Source organism: Chroicocephalus ridibundus, chromosome 8, assembly GCF_963924245.1.
Source record: "Chroicocephalus ridibundus chromosome 8, bChrRid1.1, whole genome shotgun sequence".
NCBI classification, from domain to species: domain Eukaryota; kingdom Metazoa; phylum Chordata; class Aves; order Charadriiformes; family Laridae; genus Chroicocephalus; species Chroicocephalus ridibundus.
Genome location: NC_086291.1, coordinates 17,398,741 through 17,418,580, shown reverse-complemented (window position 1 = coordinate 17,418,580; position 19,840 = coordinate 17,398,741). Strand labels below are relative to the sequence as shown.

The 19,840-nt window shown below is 41.4% G+C and overlaps 1 protein-coding gene across 1 annotated transcript in view; it reads right to left on the bottom strand.

Annotated features, from left to right (window-relative positions):
* Positions 1-4,236: 4,236 nt before the first annotated feature.
* LMO4 (LIM domain only 4) overlaps positions 4,237-19,840 on the bottom strand; it is an 18,674-nt gene continuing 3,070 nt past the window's right edge. Inside the window, exons 3-6 of the mRNA XM_063343804.1 lie at positions 17,446-17,519; positions 10,352-10,448; positions 9,837-9,992; positions 4,237-5,688 (exon numbers count right to left, since the gene is read on the bottom strand). Of these exons, the coding sequence (XP_063199874.1) occupies positions 5,680-5,688; positions 9,837-9,992; positions 10,352-10,448; positions 17,446-17,519 (336 nt within the window). The 3' untranslated portion in view covers positions 4,237-5,679. The remainder of the gene's footprint in view (positions 5,689-9,836; positions 9,993-10,351; positions 10,449-17,445; positions 17,520-19,840) is intronic.

Genomic DNA, 19,840 nt, shown 5'->3' with positions numbered 1-19,840 from the left:
CAGCCTTCCCGGGTGCACGTGCTTTGCTATTTGACAGCCCAGGCCCTTTTGAGGACGGGTCCTTCAGAGGCTTGAGCCCCCAGAGAGCGTCCCGCAAGCATCACCCGTTACAGGGACAGCTCTTGTTTCAGTCACTGGACTTTACATCTTTTCTGACCCGGCTAAACACATTGTGGCATGGCCTGCGCATGCCTTTCCAGTCACTAAAGTTCTGCAATTTATTGCTTTTAATACAGTAGCACTGAGAGGCCTCATTTAAAAACCAAAAAACTCCAGCCCTTTTGGTGCCAGGCCCTTGCTTGCCCTTCAGTGGCCAAGCTAGAGGTGAGCAGGGGCAAAAGAGCAATACGAGCCACCAGGCAGGACTAAGGCTTATGTCCCCAGCCACCCCCAGCCTCTCCTTCGAACTGTGTAGCCTCCTGCACGCCAAAAACATTTCTGTGACCTGAGTGCTAGAACTACTATTAAAAGAAGCACAACAACAGAACTCAACTTGTTAAAAAATATGCACATGGGGGGGGGGGGGGGGGGGGCAGGGGGGGAGGGAACTAGTCCTCAACACAATTGTGTCTGTCTCCTGTGAACAGGACTTTTTTCAGGCCTTGGGCTCAGGCATACGACCAGTCTACTGCAGGTGAATGAATTACCCGCTGTCAGCTGGGCCATTTTCACCGAGGTTTAAGTGCAGGCGTTTTACCTGCCATTTGCCAGGGGCGAAGAGCCTGCGCACGCCGGGCATGTACTGCGCACACGGGCGCTTGTGTTACCCATTTGCCGCCTGACGCAGCAGTTTGTTCGGCGGCACGCGTCGACCCCAATGGGTCACACTTCAGGAGTAGGACCCAAGCCATTTCACCCCTCAAGGAATATCTCCGAGAGACGAGAACCTGTTTCTAAATGAAGCAACGCTTATCTCATGCATGCCACAGGTGTGATGTCATCCCCTCTGGCGAAGGAACGAGGATGTCTACAGCCTCCACTGTGCAAAAATGCAGGAACTAAAGTTAATGTCTCAGACTTTGTGAAAATATGGTGATAATTAAGAAATATAATTACCACTACAAAGTTAATTCCTCTTTGAGCTCTTACAAACAAGTTTTTAATTTGCACCAAAAATTTACATTTCAGATTTCAAGTCAACCACGACTGGCTGGAAGCTTGGCAGGGGGCTCAACGCGGAGGCTGGCGGGTCCTGCCGGGCTCGGGGGCCGGAGCACTGTGGCTTCCCAGGAATGTCACAGGCGACCAGTCACCAGCAAACCCCGGGCGTGCACAGGTAAGCCTGTGAGCGGATTGCTTTAAACTGCCTCATCTGTTGTACAAGTGTGAAAATAATAGCCATGTCGGATAACTTCTGCTTTTTATTAAAAAAAACCTAACAACTTATAAGGTAATTGATTGCTTTCTTCTAGCCTTTTATTAGTTGTGATTAAGGAGATATAGTAGCCCTGTTTACACAACTCCAACAAGTCAGGACCTGCAGTAGGTTATTGGCTTGCGGCCCACAACTTGCAGTCCATTCTCAACAGAATCAATCTGAAGTTGAAAACATCCCCTGTAGGAAGCGTACACATCCCTGCTTATACAGGAACAGAAAAAACCCAGTAATAACTTCAGGTCCTGTAAGTTGCAAGTTCAACTTACAGAGATCAGCCCTGACTTGTCATTGCTCTCAGCATGTTCGTGATGAGATCAGAGCGCTTCACGAAGGACTCATACTTTCAACTTGACAAGGGACATAGGTGAGCGTGTTACACTTCACTGTTACTCGCAGCTCAGACTCTGCAGAAATAAATCAGGAGCTCCTCACTGTTTAACATGCAGTCAAAGCACTGCCAATCTAAAATGGCTGATCAGTAATACTTTAATTGCAGTTTCATAGAAACAAATTGCTATTTAATTGCAATAAGCTCTTCTGTGGCTTAGCTGGACTGACAATAGGCATATACCTGGTATAAAAGTAACAAACAGCAACAACGGTTATCTGGTACTTCACGTACAGGAGGCTCAGGCAGTGAAATCAGACCTGGAACACGTAATTTCACACTGAAGAAATTTAGTACTTAAAAAACCGTATATACATAAATGTTCCGATCTCAAATTTGTTATTTTAATAGAGCTGTTCAGAACATAGATCCTTGCAAAAAGCCTTACATTTAACTACCAGCCAAAGAATTTGATAAAAAAATTAAATTAAAATGATCTTTTGAAATGCCTGGCGGTACTTGATAGCAAGTCATACTATACCAGTATGTGATTTTTTTGGTTTGGCGGGGTGTTTTTTTTTATTTGCCCTAAAATTAGATGATGCAAATTTTATCAGTGTTAACTAACAGGGAAAAAGGGAGACAAACTCAGTGTGGTTAATATTCTAAAGATGCAACTTAATTTCATAGGCTTCATTTTGGTAAGACATTCTCATTTTATATTTCATAAGATACTGCATAACCTGTTAAAATATTTAAACATAAATCATGTAGGACTGAAAAGACCGTATCTTGTTGCAAACAGAATTTGGTTTGGAAAGGCTTAATGTCCCACTGCCTGCCAGGATGCGTAAATCTCATAACGAGACAGCTGGATAGGTAAAAACATTAAACCCATTTAGAGGGCAATCTTTTTACAAAATTGTTTCATTAATAAGAGTGACAATTTATATGATTGAGACGTTTAGATGCAGTATAGACAGAGCATTTTATCCAGGTTCACGACGATGATTTCAGATTAGTAATATTTCCTTTGATTTTTTTTTTAACAGCATTCATTTTTGAAAGTGCGGGAAGCTCTTACTGAATGATTGTTTGCACGACTCTTCAGCAGCACTAAATGCAGAGGGTGCGTTTCAGCCTCCGTGTGGCAAATGCATGTGATAAAAGGTGAACAAGTACATATTCGTCCTTACAGATCTCCTAAAAAAGTGATTTTTCACGTAAGGACAAACCTAAGTGTTTCCAGTAGCCCTCTATCCACACCTACCGTCCCCATTAGAGCCTGTTTTATTGTCTGGAATGCCTCTGGTTTCAAGAAAGTATTTTACCTAAAGCAAGAATACTACTTAAATATGTTCTATTGTATATTCATAGCTCCATTAGTCCTCCTCCAATTTAGCACATCAAAGCAAAGGCTTCATCACTTGCATGTGGATTATGTTAACATGAGTGACATTTGTAATCTTATAGGTCTGCAACTTAAGAAATGCTTTTAAAGTAAGCTATTAAATAGGTAGCTGTGCTTTACAAACGAGTCATATAATAGTTTATTTAAAGCTGTTAATGAACTTCAACCTCTACATCGCTAAATGCTATACTACATTACTTACTAGAAGTTATTAGCTATCTTCTTAGCACTTCTAGGTTATATTGGACAACCAAAAGTCTGTACATGTTAGATTTAAACACTGTACCTTGAGTGCTTATACTGAAAGCATATAAAAAGATGTCTACAGTCTCACTAATACTCGAGTTCTATATTCATATGGCTTCAAGTGTCTTTTCAAAGACACTGAAGCAGCACAATTTGCAGGACTTTACCTAAATACTTTAATGCCAGATCAAAAAGCTTAGGAACTTATGTAAAAAAATGTGTAACTGTGTTTAATTGAAGTCATACATAGCTTCATTTTATTGCTTTATGTTATGCAAGTATTCTTTTGTCTTTACTGTCTGATACTTTACATTACGGCGTTTTCTTTTCTCTGTGACAGTCCTATTTTTCCTCAAGCACTGAAGTGTTAAAAGAAGAAATTCAGCAGACCTCCAATATACCAGAGGTCAAGATGTAGAATCTGAAAAAAAAATATCTGCTGTTGGTTGTTTAGCCAGACAAATCTATAAATCAGCGTTTTGTGTATCATCGGCATCACAACCAAAATAAGTCAAGCTCACTCCGTATCCAAGCACGCTGAACAGTGAACACCTTCTCAAAAAAAAAAAATTTAAAAAGAAAACATAATCATGATTTATTTCAACTGTATTAGTCTCCTATAAAAGTAGTTGTTAATATTGATTTGTTATTAATTGCGGCAGAGGCACATTCTAGGTGCTTGCAGTTTCCTGACTGCAGGCACACAATGCACAGCCATAGACTCACGTTGGTGTTCTTGCTACAAACCTGAAAAGTCAGAATTTTTTTCTCAAAATTATTCTGCACAGCTCAACCGCCGCGCAGCTGATGGGAAATAAAACACTAAATGAAGTTGCTCCCTTTCTAAGCTTAGAGGCGGCTGTGTTGCTTTGGGGGGGGGGGGGGGAAGTGGCGTATTTTTTGTTTGTTTGCTTTCAGAGAAGAGATGATATTTGACATCAGTTCTCAGAAATAGCTCAGGAAACGTGCTCTTCTTTCCTTAAGATTATCAGTGCTGAAAAGTTAGTCTCCTACTGCAGCAAACACAACTTTATGTCGTTCAGACCAGAATAGCTATTGTATTCCTTTTTATGAATACTCAATTCTAGTGCTCAGCATGAGGTACAGACCTTTTGCTGGTTTTTTATGTTATTATTCTTTGACCTCTTGTGGTACATGCGTGCACTCTCATGCTTGCACACTCACAGACACATGCACACCCTTAACACATGCTTCTGCAGAAAGGAACCGGATAGAAAGAGACCACAATACCTATACAAGTACCATAATTCACTGCAGTACGGATTATAATATACTTGCTATTACCAGAATTAAGAATCTCAATGAAAAATAAAGATCATTTTGAAGTAGTGCTCTGTATCCCTGCCAAAAGTAACACAGTTAAGTAGTTTAACAGATTCTTTACTGGCATAAGACAAAAAAAAACCCATCCAAACCAAAAAGCTACTGTTAAAGATAATTGACAATTAAGGTAATGACTTTGTAAGACATAGTTTCAGAATAATGCAGTTTTGGGGAAAAAAAAAAAAAAAGAAAGCAAAGCTTCTAAAACCCATACTCAATTCAGTGTTGTTTTACTTTTTTATTATTTAAATACACCATACTAGAGCAAATGTCTCTGAAAATATCACAAATAAAAGATTTTTCTTCATTCAGCAAATTAGAAGTAGGTGAAAATTTCTACACAGTAGCTGCTATGAGCCTGACTTTTTTTTTTTCTTTTTTCTTTTTTTTTTGTTTGCCATGGGAAGTAGCAACATTAGGACAAAAACACTTACATGCATACATACATTGTATTTTACAGAGATACAATAAAAGTGTTTGTGATAGAATATCACAAAAGCCACATCTTTATCTCATGTTCAGTTTGATTGAAACACATTTCCTTACAACACTTAAATATACAAAGAGCAAATAGAATGTTGTTAAGGTAAAACACAGGGTACAAACTGGCCAGTGCCCTGCTAATTGTTAATGAGGGTAGAAAGCAGATTTCAATGCTTCTTTTAATTAGCTTCATTAGTCATCTTCCCCCCCCACCCCCCCTCCCCCCCAAGATGTCCTCCGGTGGATCTTTTTTCATTTTCTCTACAGTCTCCCATTAGCCCAGGTTCATGGAGTCCTTAATGTTCATATTCAGTCATTTTAATACACCAATAAATGCGGGAAGGGCAATCAAGAATAAAGAAGGTGCAATGGTATGGAGCTGGCATTGATGCTAGCTACAAAGGTGACTTGTCTACTTGGAGACATGGGATCCATCTGTGATGAACAAAATTTGAGATGAAGGCACGCATTCTGCATTACTCTGACCTTTTAGCAGACCTGTAAGAAATAAAAATGGGTATCTTAGCTAGAATACTAAATTTGAGATAGGAAACTACAACATGACTGCTTTTGTCTTTTCCTTATTCACTAATCTCTTTTTTATTAGATTACTTTCCAACTGTGACTTGATTAAGGCTTTCTACACTATCCATTCATACTGCTAATGTTTCAACTTCAAATGGCAAAAAGCAAACATTTTCTGCAGTTTCACTACTAAAAAGAGCAGACGGAAAAAAAAAAAGATGACAACAATAAATAAGTGTACTTTCGGGTAACAAATCGTACAGTGAATAAGGTGGTTTTTCTGGGCCCCTTTCAAAAGGGAAGAAACATTATGCCATGCCTTTGAAGAAGCCAGTAATATGATCTTATAATTGGAAGAAATAGTGTGTAAAGCAAATAAGAAGTACAGCCAATATCCTCCCAAGGCAACTTTGGTTAATATGCTGCATTGCACAAGAGCTAAATATAGATATTTCAGGATTTTTCCCCCCCATTTAAAATTCCTCATCTGGTGTGTTAGTTAATGTTACATAAACATTTTAATATATGAAGTCAAACATGTGCTTTCACACTGGTGTTAATGAATTGTGATAATTAAAAGTGTCTAACTCAATAAAAATCTAAACTTTCATGGATAAAACAGAAATGATCATCCATAGTCTTCAAATACAATCTGTTTGCAATTACCAAAATGAAATAATATATATTAGATTTTTATGGTTTTTAAATGACATTTTGCGCTTCCCAGGAAGTTCTTTTTTCACCCTTTCTCTAAGTTACTAAAAGCCTGAGGTCTATTAGTAACTGCAACCCCCCACTTTCAAGCTAATTAAAGTAGTAGAGGCTTGGAGGTTTAATTCCCCAGAGCTGAAGCTCAGTGTGAGAAAGGTAATTTGTCTGTCCAGAACAAAGATTAGGGAGCAGCCAGCAAGCATATTTAATAAATGAGCATCAAATATCTTCTACTATGGACACAGACAACACCAATTATGTAACTACAAGGGAATTGCTGAGTGATATGTAAACTAGGAGATTTTTAAGATCTTCTCCAGGAGGTGTAATCTAACTCATACTTTATTTAAAGTATAGAAGCTGAAGACAAGTGTTTGCTACCGACATTGCCAACTGGTGGGAAATTTACACTTTTAGTAGGTGGTAACACTGTGGCAAACAAGAAATACTACAGGAATACTACCACTACCAAAAAAAAAGCCTAGAGAATTCTTCACAATACATCCGCTTCACATGAAACGGCACCCAGGACATCACAAACAAAGAGTTTGTGTTCTGCAGGCAAACAGTACCGACTTGAGAGAAAACGGGGTTTTTTTTCAAACTACACGGCAAGCGATGGGAAGTTATAATTTACATGCGTGAATGGCCTCCAGGAGGCAAAAGGCAGGAATAGCCAACATCGCTGCATTTGCCTCCTTAAAAAGAAAAGTAAGTTTTTCAGCAAAGTTAGGTCACGCAAGCCTTTCTGCCTGCACCAATCACCCACAGCTGTTAACCTGTAAACTGTATTAGGACAACAGCGAGTTCCTAACGGTCACCTTCACATATGCAACAAAGAGGGGTTTAATGCTGCGAGTACGTCTCAATCTCTTCAGTTTAATAAAAAAACCTATGAATATTCTGCTACGTCTATAATTTCTAGTGGTAGAATAACCTGGAGACTGATTGATCTTTAATGTTTAATAAGGAGTATCTGTTACAGCCAAATCTGTCATAGTGGAAGAACATTTTTAATTAGTGGCCCTAAAACACACAGCTTTCTGGAAAACATCTCTGATGTAAACATCTTTAGCCTGTTAAAATGCCAACATAAAAAAACACGACTCTTTTGGCACCTGCCCCTGTAGCTTCCAAACTCCAGAAACCTGGCAAATCTATGAATTACCAACTTGCCTCCTCAGCTCTATTCCAGTTTTCTGGAGTTCAGTGCTCCGCAATTCCCCTTTGAAAATTGGTCGGAGAACTTACACCATTTTCTAGAGAGATTATTTTATAAAGAAAAAAAACCCAAACTATAATCTCTCCCCCCAATCTCCTCACTAATACCTCTTCATCTGCCTCATCATTGACTGTAGCGATGCAGTTAACAGGCAGTGACGGGCACTAATAAAAACCTGTTCTCACTATTTTCTCTGCATTTAGCTTCTACCAGGTGTCTACAGTCGTGAGCTCTGCAAGCTCAGTCCAATTTTACTTCTCTTTTCCATGTTCTATGTTCCTCATCATGTCTCCTGCTTTTATTGCAACTAAGTCATTTTTACGTTTTGCTATGGCATAGTAAGAAACTGATAAAACTAAATGACAATTTAGACACCTATTTGAAGTTACATTAAACTTTACATTCCTAGAAGACAAGTGGATAAACCACTCTCTCAGAATGGTAAACCTTTTACTGCAGTGTATAAAGATGAATGGCTTTACCTATATTTTGAAATGGGATACCTACAAATATTCATTTAACAGATTCACTGCTAGCCAGTCTATATTACAGATTTGTTTCATTAAAATTCACAACAGTATAAATCTATGAATCTTTAACTGTATTTGTACTTCCTTGAGAAGAGGCTGCACATTCTCCTCCAATCTTAATTATCTTTGTTCTGCCTAACTATATAGGACTTTTGTACTCAACTCTCATCACCTCGATTGATAAATTAAGTAAATAAAAGAGGTCCATGCTTTATTTTGATGTAATTACATTCACTGTATAAGGCTTGAAAGAATACTTAAAATTAATCAGTAAATTTATGCACAGAAAAAAAAGCAAACACAGATATTGAAATGTAGCAACACAACAAAAAAAAATCATGGACATTTAAAACCAGTTTGTGTTTTCTTGGACATATTTCTCCACTAAGTAAAAGCACTAAAAAATATTCTGTACATTACAGAACAGATCAGCCTAGCATTTGTCCTGGATTTTTTTTTAATCTTCCAAATTCCTATTTGCGGATAAATGTTATTTTTTGTGATCCTTACAGACATTAATGAAGTTCCTATTGTAAATCTATAAAGAATTACCAACTGAAGTGTGCACTTTTTGTTTCATTGCAATAACTCAGTGCTGTGTGATTGCCTGGGTTAATGATGAAAAAGTCAAATATACTATCAGAGCTGATGGAAAAATCTATCACCAATCTGAAATTAAAATTCATCTGTGGTCAATAAGATTTAATATCCATGCAAGTGGCGCTGTAAAGAGTAAATGAATCAATGTCATCAATACATAATCAGTATGAAATATGATGTGAATAAAATTATGTGCAAGAGTCATACATTCACTCTTTTCTGGACCAGGGTGGAATGAACAGTCTCTTAACTCAAGGTTGACAGTAATTGTTACAAATTAGGCACAGCAGTTATCAAAATGCACTCACTTGCATAGCTTTAGGACTTATTAAGGAGATTAAAATAGATCTAAAACTATCTAGTTTCAGAGTTACAGGACAACTGTTGATCAGAAATATTTTTCTCTTCTTCTTCTCTATATGATTTGTACAGTCATTATTTACTCATTTAGCTAGAAACCAAGAGCTATCAACCACAGAGATACACAATCTCTAGTTGAGCTATTAGTGTTATGGAGCGATAAGAAAATAGCACTTTGGTTTTTAAATCTGAGTTCTGACATACAAAACAGACAAGAAAATACTTCTGAAAGAGTACCCCAGCATGCTTCCTCAACTAAAACCTTAATGTTAAAGTGAAATACATTGCTTTAGTTCAGGAACCTTCTCTTCACAAGACATTTATTTCCATATTAAAGGATCTAATCTTCCTCCCACAGAAACCTGCTCTCTTGTAGCCCTTAATTTCAAGAGTATAAAATAAAATACTTTTCTTTGTTAAGAGTTATATTAACGTATGCTCTCCATTTTGCTTTGTACATAAGGAGTTTGACAGCTGTACAGATGCACATGCCCAAACCAAAATAAACTGGCTCACCCTACATGTCATATTTAAGACGTTAGTATTTTCTCCCCATACCGCATGCCTAAGTTATTTAAGGTAAATTCAGTTACTTAAAGGTCTCCTTGCAGGGGAGAGGAATGTCCGCTATTAGAATGAAAAGAAATTGATCTTCATTTAACTCTAACAAAGCTTATTAGTAATTGTTGAGTATTCACCTTCTGGTCTGGCAGTAGTGGATTACTCTGAAGTGAATTCAAATGGCCATTGATGAGAGCTGTAGGTCTATCATGTTCGCAAAATAAACTGCCATTGATGTAGTGAAACCGATCTCCGGGGACCAGGCGATTCCGGCAGGTAGAGCATGTAAAACACTGGAAAAGGAAAGAGATAGCAAGTGAAACTACAGCACAAATTAAGTATGCTGCAGGTTTGAAAATTACACTTCAGAGACTGCGAGTACAGTTGAGATATGGAGCTGCTTGGTTTCTAGTATCTCCAAATATGGCATTAGTCTTACCTGTTGGGACTATGCAGTACATAACTCAAGTACAGTTTTACCGATTACGAGGGAACAAAGCTACACACTAAGGGAAGCGTTATAATATATACTCATATTTCTAGTTATTGCTTTGCATTTCCTTCATAAGCAGATGCAGATTTGTATACTAAAGAAGCAGGGCAGTACTAATCAGCTACACAAAAAAAAGAGTACACAGAAAAACCCCCTTACCTTAAGATGATAGACGTTGCCCTGTGCCCTCATGACCAGCTCGCTAGCAGGAATGGACTGTCCACAGGCACTGCAAGCACCACTATTTCCAAATAACCTGAAACAGAGGTGATGATCATGAATAATTTAATACACAGGAGGCTCTAAGCATTTTTGCGCATCACCGCAATAGTTTATTACACAACTATTTTAGACTTCTGACCCCCGTCTTCCAACTCACTTACGTGTCATAAAATGAAAAAGTATATTTTTGTGTACCAACTGGTAGCTTCACCCTACCTTGGATGTGCTTACACAGGATTTAATCAGAAATATTGACTTACACCTCTAGAAACACAAACAATTCTGTACTACACACATTTTATCAGATTACTGGGTTCATCATAAAAAAAAAAAGATACAATTCATGACTGGAGTTTAAATGCATTGTGTCCTTGAAATTATATGAAGAACTCTTTTGTACTTTAATCATATCTTGAGATATGAGTCATCAAAAGGGTTAAGAGGATTTGATTGTATATCTAAGAAGACATCATGCTCAGTGTATTGAAACTCCAGTAAACCTCCATCAGTGCAGAGTTTCCATTAGAAACTCTCTGCTATCCAGGTTGATATATAATGTGTATGGGTTAACCTTTTCAATCATGGTGTCAACACTTTAGATTTGCCTCTGCTCATCTCTTTCATCCTAACCTTCTCTCTCTCTTGATAATGAAATGCTTGCTCCAACTTCCCTCTATCTGCTCCTGAGTCCACAATTTAGATTACTTCATCTCTGCTAGCAACAAACTGAATGAAATTTCGATTTGAGCAGAAAGTAATTTACCGGGATCTGGACCCATTTGTCATCATATCTCTCTGGGTGTTTGCTGTATCACTGCAGTTTTCCTATGCAATCAAATGAGACCACAACATCTGCCATTGGGGGGGGGCACACGCAGTGGGGGGAGGGGGGAAATAGGCAGAAGAGTGGTGAAGAAAAATATATACATAATTCTTCAAATCCATTTAAAGGCACAACACATCGATTCAAAATATAATACAATAATGATTATTGAGTTCTACTTTTACAGGCTGCGTTAGCTAGAATTAGAAAACCTTTATTTGCTTTTGCTTGCGTCTCTAATATACACAAATATTTGTAAAGACTACCACAATCATTTCACAGCAAAAAAGGAAACTGAACTAGCTGGCAGGGTCACAGACCCACTTTTCTGCACGATGTAAAACATAGTAATAGGATTTACAAATTAGCGTATTGGTGTCATAATAAATATTAATATTTGCATCTCCTTCCTGTCCAAATAAAGTCATAAAATTCTGTTTGTGTCAACCTAGGAGACGCATTACAACAGAATACCCGTAATCTGAATGATTGCAGTGTGCCTCTGTATAAAAATAATTGCTTTGAATTTTCAGAATCTGAGCTTGCAGAGGAGGCTTGTCATGTTCAAACTACTAATTTGCTGTCGCCACTTTATTGAAAATAGCCTGTAAGTTGTTATTAAATGTATCGACTGAACGACAGAGAGAGTAGTAAAACTGCCCCTTAAGATGGCTTTTAATAGGAAGCTGAGAAACAAATTTTGCAGCAGCATCGATTTGAAGAGTTCAATCAAAACTCCATTTCAAAACTAATTAGTCTGAGATCCACGACACATTGACACGTTCTTGCAGAATCGCAGTGGTTACAAAGGGAAAGCTGAACTAATACATTGTCAGGACCTCCAGCCAAAGGGACTAAACTGTCGGGAAACTAAGGGGCCATTATTAGGGCATCTTCTAAATCAGGACCAGTTCCGAGTGGTTACATGATGTATTGAGATTACTTGAAAAGCTTTACGATATGCGTTTTTGTTCCTCCTTTGTTACTAGAAATGAAGTTGGCACGTAGAAAAGGTGCAGGGGAAGCACCGCAAGAGGAGGCAGCAAGACACTCTCGCATTTCTAGAGCACAGATCCAAAAATCTAGGGCAAGGGGGTGGCGAGGAGGGCATCACTGGGTAGGGTGGAGGCAGAAAGGCAAAGTCCTGCAGGTGAACAGACAACGTTACTTGTCCGGGAGAATCTGAACCCACTGAGCGGCTCTCGCAACCCCCATCTAATTGCACCACCCAACCAAAAACACAGCTTTCGGAATACGGATCTTGTTGCACTACTTGTCTTCATTAAGCATTCATTTGTTATACAATTCTCTCTGACTAGAAGTGGTCGTACACTTTGAATGTCTGTGAATTCTAATAAATGGAGTCAAACTAATCCAGAGGCTTTCCACACATCTTAGGTTTTCCCTAAGCGTGTTCCCAGAACAGTTCTGTTTTGGGAAGTCACTTCAGCTGAATCATCTGCTAAAATTAAAAAAAATTACTTGCAAAGTCAGAACACCTTTATGATGCTTTGTATTATTTACCAGGAAAATTAAGCTTATTTTTCTTCTCTACTGTTATGAATGGTTTTGTTCTGTAATACCATTAACAGGAAAAAGGTTTTATCTTTTAAAAAAATGTTATTCCTCCTTACCAGTAAAGGAAGTCTTCCACAGTAACTATTCTTTACTGAAAAAGTTGTTTCACATGGTTTCTGAGAGGCTGGAAAGCTAATTATCTAACCAGGGGGACTGTCCAGGACAGTATTTGATTTAAAAGGCTTGAGGCTTTAGGTGCTCAATTAAGTAGCTATCGGTCTCAGACTGGACTTTAATGGGCTCTTTTCTCTTTAACTGCAGCAATGGGTAGAGATACCCCAGGTCAGGCTAATTAAAGCCAGGGGACTCTTTAATTGTGATGACAGAATTGGTTTCAGTTTCCTCTTTGGGTCCTCAGTCCAAGAAGGTCATTAATATTTCAACATTTGGGCAATGCAATCAATCACAAACATCAAGAGGTTCCCTATACAGACAAGGCAGCTCTTCTACACTTAGCAGCATTTTACTGAGCCACCTTAAATTAACCACTGTGTGGTTCCAACACAGCATTCCCCACACCCCCAAACACACAAACGCTTTTCAGGTGGGTTTGTTGTGATTTTTTGGGGTTTTTTTTTCAGAACTTTCACAAGAGTGGGAATGAAGGCAGTAAGAAATCTTTTCAGCCCAGTTTCCCATCTTGCTGCTCAAAATTCAGTAACAGCAGAAACACACCTCTAGCAACTTACACTAACAAAATAAGGTTCCAGTTGTTTCCAAAATCGCGGGAACAGATTTAAGTGCTCCCATTCTTGCACAACACGGCACACATTTGTGCCCACAAATACATATCCAAGCCCGAGCAAAGAGAAATGCGCATCCAGATCTACTGATCCAGAAGCGATTTGGTGTTTCTGTACATTCCCTATATTTAATCTAAATTCTGCACCAGCTATATTAAATGTAACAAAGAAAGGCAACACAGAAATTACGCCTGGAGCCAAGTCCATTAAAGGTACTTCAGAATAACTAGAGACCAAGCACCTTAAAAGCACCAGAAGCTATTGATACTTAAAAGGGGGGCTGTGCATAATGGCAAGTGCTGCATTAGAGAAGGGGGAAGGAGAAAAAAAAAAAAAAAAAACAGCCAAATTACGCTTGGTTAATTCAGAGTAACAGATCTGCCCCCAAGTGAATTGGAGGCCTTGAATTAATTCTGTTATGACAAATCAAGATAAACGTTCCCCCTAAATTGCATGCGATTTAATTAATTTTTGAGATCCTGGTGGTTTTTTTTTCCTAGCTAATAGTTCACATGCTCCTGTGCTGTCATTGTGCTTGAGTGGGCAGACTTCAAAGTGATATTAAATAACCAACTATTAGATTTACCTAGCACGTCCTATTGGAAAAGTGCCATTTAATTACCTAGCCTGTTCAATTAAAGGGACAGCATTCCCTGCATATAGCAGCTTGCCGCTGATTACCAGGGAAATGAACTCGCCGCCTGCCGGCCCCCTCCCCGGCGCGGCGCACACTGCGGCTGCGGGCGGGCGGGCGAGGCGCCCCGCGGCCGGCTCCGGCGCGGCCCCACGCACCCGCGGAAGGGGCCGGGCGGGCTGCGTCCACGCCGCGCGGAGCGGGCGCCCGGGGAGGGGAGGGGAGAGGAGAGGAGAGGTGGATGGGCCGCGGGCGCTGCCCCTTTAAGAGGCGCCTGGGCAGCCTCTCCCCCCCCCTCCCCTTCCCCACCACTCCCTGCTCTCTCTTAGAGGCCAATTTTGTTAATTAAATGTTTTGTTTGCGACGCGGCTCTCATTCATTTCGGACACGTCATTCCGAGCAGATCTAAGCCAGGGACCAGATCTCATTAGATAAAACCTATCAGAACTAAGAGAAAATGGAGGAGACACTAATTAAAGCTTTTAATTGTGCGGATTCGCTGCCACGCTGCTGCTTTATCTGGCATCTTAAGGTTGGGAGGGCTGCGCTGCGCTCCCCTCCCCGCCAGCGTTGCGCGCCTGGGGAGGCAGGGGAAGGGACGGGGGGTTTCGCCTCCCTCCCTTTTCCCAGGAACCTCGTCTTCGATGAGAGCGGCTGCTGTAGCTTCACGGCTAATTTGTTGTCAGGTTTTGGGGGGGAGGGAGGGAAAGGGGAGTGTTGTGTTGTTTAAACAACAACAAAAAAACACACGCAACCTCAGACGGTTAAAAAAGCTCATTAATAAATGGCCCCGTGGTCTTGGCCGGAGGAGTCGGGTCCCTTTCACCCGGCGCCTGCTGGGCTGATCAATCCTCTCTCTCAGTTTTGTTAGTCGGGTTTGGCATGTCCCCACTTACGTCCTCCCATTAAGAACTGCGCCTGTGGCTCTTGCCTGGGGAAGGGAATGTGCCATCACAAAAACTCCCCCCAGAAAAATTTAAGGGGGAGGGAGGGGTGGCAGAGGGGAAACAGAGAGACTCGCTGCCAAAATGGGTGGCATTGCCTCCGCAACCAAGTGAGGTAACTTCAAGCAAGAAAAGAGTGAGGGCCTCGCTCATGCCAGCGCAAACCAAGGCCTGCAAAGTCCATTTCCAGCAGAAAAGCTCCAAGTCAAGTCAGCCCTGGCAGGGCCAGGCCATCCTAACCCCACCTTGAGTGTACGGTGTCCGGTTCAAGTTTCAGCAAGCATCTGTCAGAGTTATTTTTGCAAGTCAAATTACACAGATCTAAAGAGAAGTCAGGCGATAGAACAAGGAGATCAATTCAAACCCCTCATCTGATAAAGCATCCTATTCATAATCGCCTACATTAAAATAAACGAGTATTAATTTTTGGCAACACAAAACCAGAGGACTGTGATAAGCTTGCCTGAACTTGCCTCTGGGGTACAGTGGACGCATCTTCTCTTTTTAATTAGTAGTAATCAGACGTGAGGGTTTGTTTGATGGTGTTGGGTCGAGTGATGAATCTGTTACTACTCAGTGCATCTTAACAGTAAGTGTCAGTTTTTTCCACTTCAAACGAGACTCTTTCCCTAACACCGTTCTGCTCTATTTAATTACAATTCTGCCAGGCTTAGGCTTGTTTCTTAGGATGCTGGACCGAAAAGCATCATTAACTGCCCCCCCCCCCCCCGCCATGTTGCTGATTTTCTAGCATTTTCTCTCTAAAAATATCCTCAAAACTAGCAAAGCTAAGGCTCCGATTCCCGAAAGATACCGAGGGCTGTGTTTTCACCCACCTAACCGAGGGAAGATGCAGCCCTGTATCAGGACAGAGGGCTGCACTACCAGAGCAACCAAGTCTTAACTCTGACCCTTTCAGACTATGGAGGGCTCCCACGCATACGCCCACTTTCAGTAACTGTCCAGATCTTCTCAAATAGAAGTCAAGTTTTTACAACATAAGCAAAACTTGTAGCACTTCGTGGCTGATTTTTTTTTTTCAGAAAGAAAGAAATAAGTGGGTACTTTTTTGGCCATCAGAGAGAAGAAAAAACCTGGGTTAACTCTTGACATTTACTGTAAAATGAGAAGCCCAGAAGCATTTAAACAAAACACAATTTGTTTTTAACTAAGCATTTTCTGTTGTGCCAGGAAGCTATGGGGCCTTTTTTTGTTGTTTTTTTTTAATTACTGAATGTTTGAAATAGAACACCTCCTTGAAGCATTCGTGTGCATCAGTCTATCAAACCATTTACTCAAATTAAACGTGTAATCCTTCAAAATGCCTCCTTTTTAAAATTAATGAGTTTAAGTAGCCTGAGTTCACCTGAAAAGATCGTACAGGCAACCTGACCTCATGAATTCCTTCTATTAATTATATTGGAAAACTCGTTGGAAGGGATACTCTGCGTAATCTTACTGTACCCCAACAGATGCGAGATTAATAAGGCTTAGTTCCCCCTACCCAAATCTGTGGCATTTAGAGCCAACAGCTTCAAAAAAGAGAGAGAGAAGAAATAAAGCCAAGAGCATATCCCTCCTCTACTGTCGCCTGCATTTTCTATAGTGGAAGTTAGGAAAAACATTGGCTCAAAAGCTTCTCCCCTAAACACATGAAGACAAACATTATACCACTGTTTTTGGGCTATAAGTAGAATCAGTGGCCCTCCAACTGACGGTTAATCAGCTCTTTCACAAGGAGAAACAGAGAATGAGTCATTCTGTTTCCACTCAAAGGAGTTTAAAGGTGCTTATGTAAAATATCATAAATTAATCAGATACTAAAGGCAGGCATTTTCATTATTTAGCAACCTCTGCCACAGCCTTATTTAAGCCCTACGATTTTAACATTTTACCGTTCCGATATGCACACTTCTCCTTCAACACTAACAACAAAAGCAGATTAATTTAGCCTCTCTGATTGCTGTTTATTTTTAGTTAGGGCTTGTTTTGTGCTGACAAAACCACTTTTAAAGTTTACAGTCGTCCGTTCCACCCCCCCAAACTCTTCCCTCCACTTGGCAGCCGCAACTGCGCCCTGGGCTAGGCGCTAACATCCGTCTCCGCACCCGCACATCTCTCCGCTCCTAATGAAGGAGCGGTCCTGAGCCCAGCCCACCCCTCGGCCCCTGCGGGCACCCACCGCCAGAAATAAAGCAGGGTGGGGGGACACGGAATAAGGAGGAAAAAGAGAGAGGGGGGAAAAAAAAAAAAAAAAGGCAGGGAGGAAAGAGTAAAAGCGGTCCCCGCCAGCCCGGCCGTCGCCTCACCTGATGTAGTCGTTTCTGCAGAGGATCATGCCGCTCTTGGTGTAGCAGGAGGTGCCGATGTCCCCCAGCTGGGCCTGGCAGCAGGAGCACTTGAGGCAGCGGCTGTGCCAGTAGCTGGTCCATGGGCGTAGAGCAGGAAGCGGTCGGCGATCTTCCCCCCGCAGCCGGCGCACCTCTTCCACGAGAGGGAGCCCCGCCGTCACCGGGGGGCGGCTGCGAGCTGCCGCCGGGGTTTCACCATGGCCTGCGCGGAGAGAGGGGCGGAGGCGGCTCAGCGGCGGCCACGGCACGGCGCACCCCGCCCCGCCCCCACGGGCACCGCCGGGGACGGGGGGACGGCACCCGGGGGCGGGGGACACCACACGCCGCTGGGCCGGGGGGATGGCACCCGGGGGGGACGGACCACACACCGCCCGGGCCCGGGGGATGGCAGCCGGGGCAGCCGGCGGGGGGAGCGGCGGGGCGTGGGGGGCAGAGCCAGCGCGCCCCGCCGCCCCCCCCCACCCCCGCTCCGGGGCTCGTGCAGCTGCAGCTCACACACAAGTCAGGAACAGTCCCGGGGTTTGTTTTGCTTATGAAAAAAAAAAAAAAAAAAAAAAAAAAAAAAAAAGTGTGTGAAGAGTGAAAAAAAAAAAAAAGTTGTGAAACTGGTTTTTCAGTCTAGGAGAGGACTCTGCAGGCTCGGGGCGGTAAACGAGGGGCTCGGGACCGGCCGCCCCAGAACCTCAGGATTTTTTTTTGTTTTGTTTTATTTTGGAGACATAAAAACACCAAGAGAAAGCACTCCAGACTGAGGACACTGGCCGAATAATAGATCATTGAACTTTAGGACGCCTGTTAACTTCCTACAACAAACATACTCAACTTTTGTCTCGCTAATCTTGCCCTTGATCAGCAGTTTAAATGCTAAAGCTTTGTTTACTCAAAAAAAAAAAAAAAGTTTACCGACCATAGGAAAGCAGCAGAATAATGAAGTACCCGACTCCGGCTGGAGTAACTCTGGCTGGTAAACTCCAAAAACTGCTACTAAGGGCATTTTTCACTTTCTAATAAATGCTTTCATGCAAGCAGGACAACCGAGAGATAATATAGGAATCAATTCATAAAGCTTACTCTAAACCGATTAATTTGTTGCCTTCAATCCAGAGTCCAATAAAACTCCCGGTGTTCCTCTAGTCATTTATACTATAAAAAGATCAAGGTTATTTACTGCCAATTAAAGCAGCATGTTTTGTCTTTGTCCTTTGTAAGCCGTATGTGCTCATGCCGAGGCATCTGGCTATCTGCCTAAGGACCTTCAGACTGATACCTCCAGAGCAGCGAGGACGAACTTTTCCTGCACTGGCCCAACTCGGCTGCAGGAGTAGAAGAAACTGAGGGCCGATTTTAAACACCACGTTTTCCTCAGAAAGAGTACCTGGAGGTATGTCCAGTGACCGCACAATAAACCAGAAGAACTGCACCAATTAAGCTGTAACAAAAAACCCCGAGACTTTGGAAAGAAAAACCACTCTAAAAGCCATTAGCATTGCATTTTATCCGAACGCATCATATACCTTTATGTAAAATTGATTTTCTGATGCAATTTGTTCAAGGAATTGCCCTTTTGTTTACAGTTTCCAGCTACAGCCTAAATGAATCTGCATTTTCCTGCTCCGAGTCCTTTAAAACCATTTCCCTACACTTTAAATCACTTCGGATTTCTTAAAAGAAAGAAAAAAAAGATTCCATGCCACCACCTTAGCCCCGTCTTTGTCGAAGGCAAATATATATATAAAAAATATAAAATGGGAAACGTTTACACTGAGAAAAACCATCCAGTAAACCCCATTAAGCTAAAGCTCTTAGGGACAAGCAATACCTTAATGCTGATTAAAATCTAAAAAGATGAATCAAGAGGACTGACCAGAAAGTGACTCCCTTGATAACTAAGGACGGGCCCCTCAATCAAGTTTCATTTAGAGTTGGGGGGGGGGAAGCTTTTAACTTAAAATAGGCTTACTCTAGTAATTACACAGCCAAGCAATTTAGGTCCTGGGATAGGAGTCAGTGAAATAAGAAAGCAGAGCTGGAAGCTAGAGGCAAAAATACCGCCCCCCCCCCCCCCCCTTTAACAGCGTCTCTGGTGTTTTTTTAATGGAGACCAAGGGAGGGGACAAGCGGAGAGCTGGCAATTTGTAGTACAAAAAATGGATGCTTAATTCATGTCTTGGTTTTTAATTAGGTGATTCACCGGATTTCTCCTGGATTGAAACAAAAGACCGTGTGGGGGGCAGGAAGGGGAATTGGAGAGGAGAGAAATAGAGAGCTCACTTTTGATCTTTTCTGCCACTGTTTCAGAACAGTGTTTACTACGGGGGAAAGCGGGTGCCCCAGCCCCCCCCCCGCCCCGTCC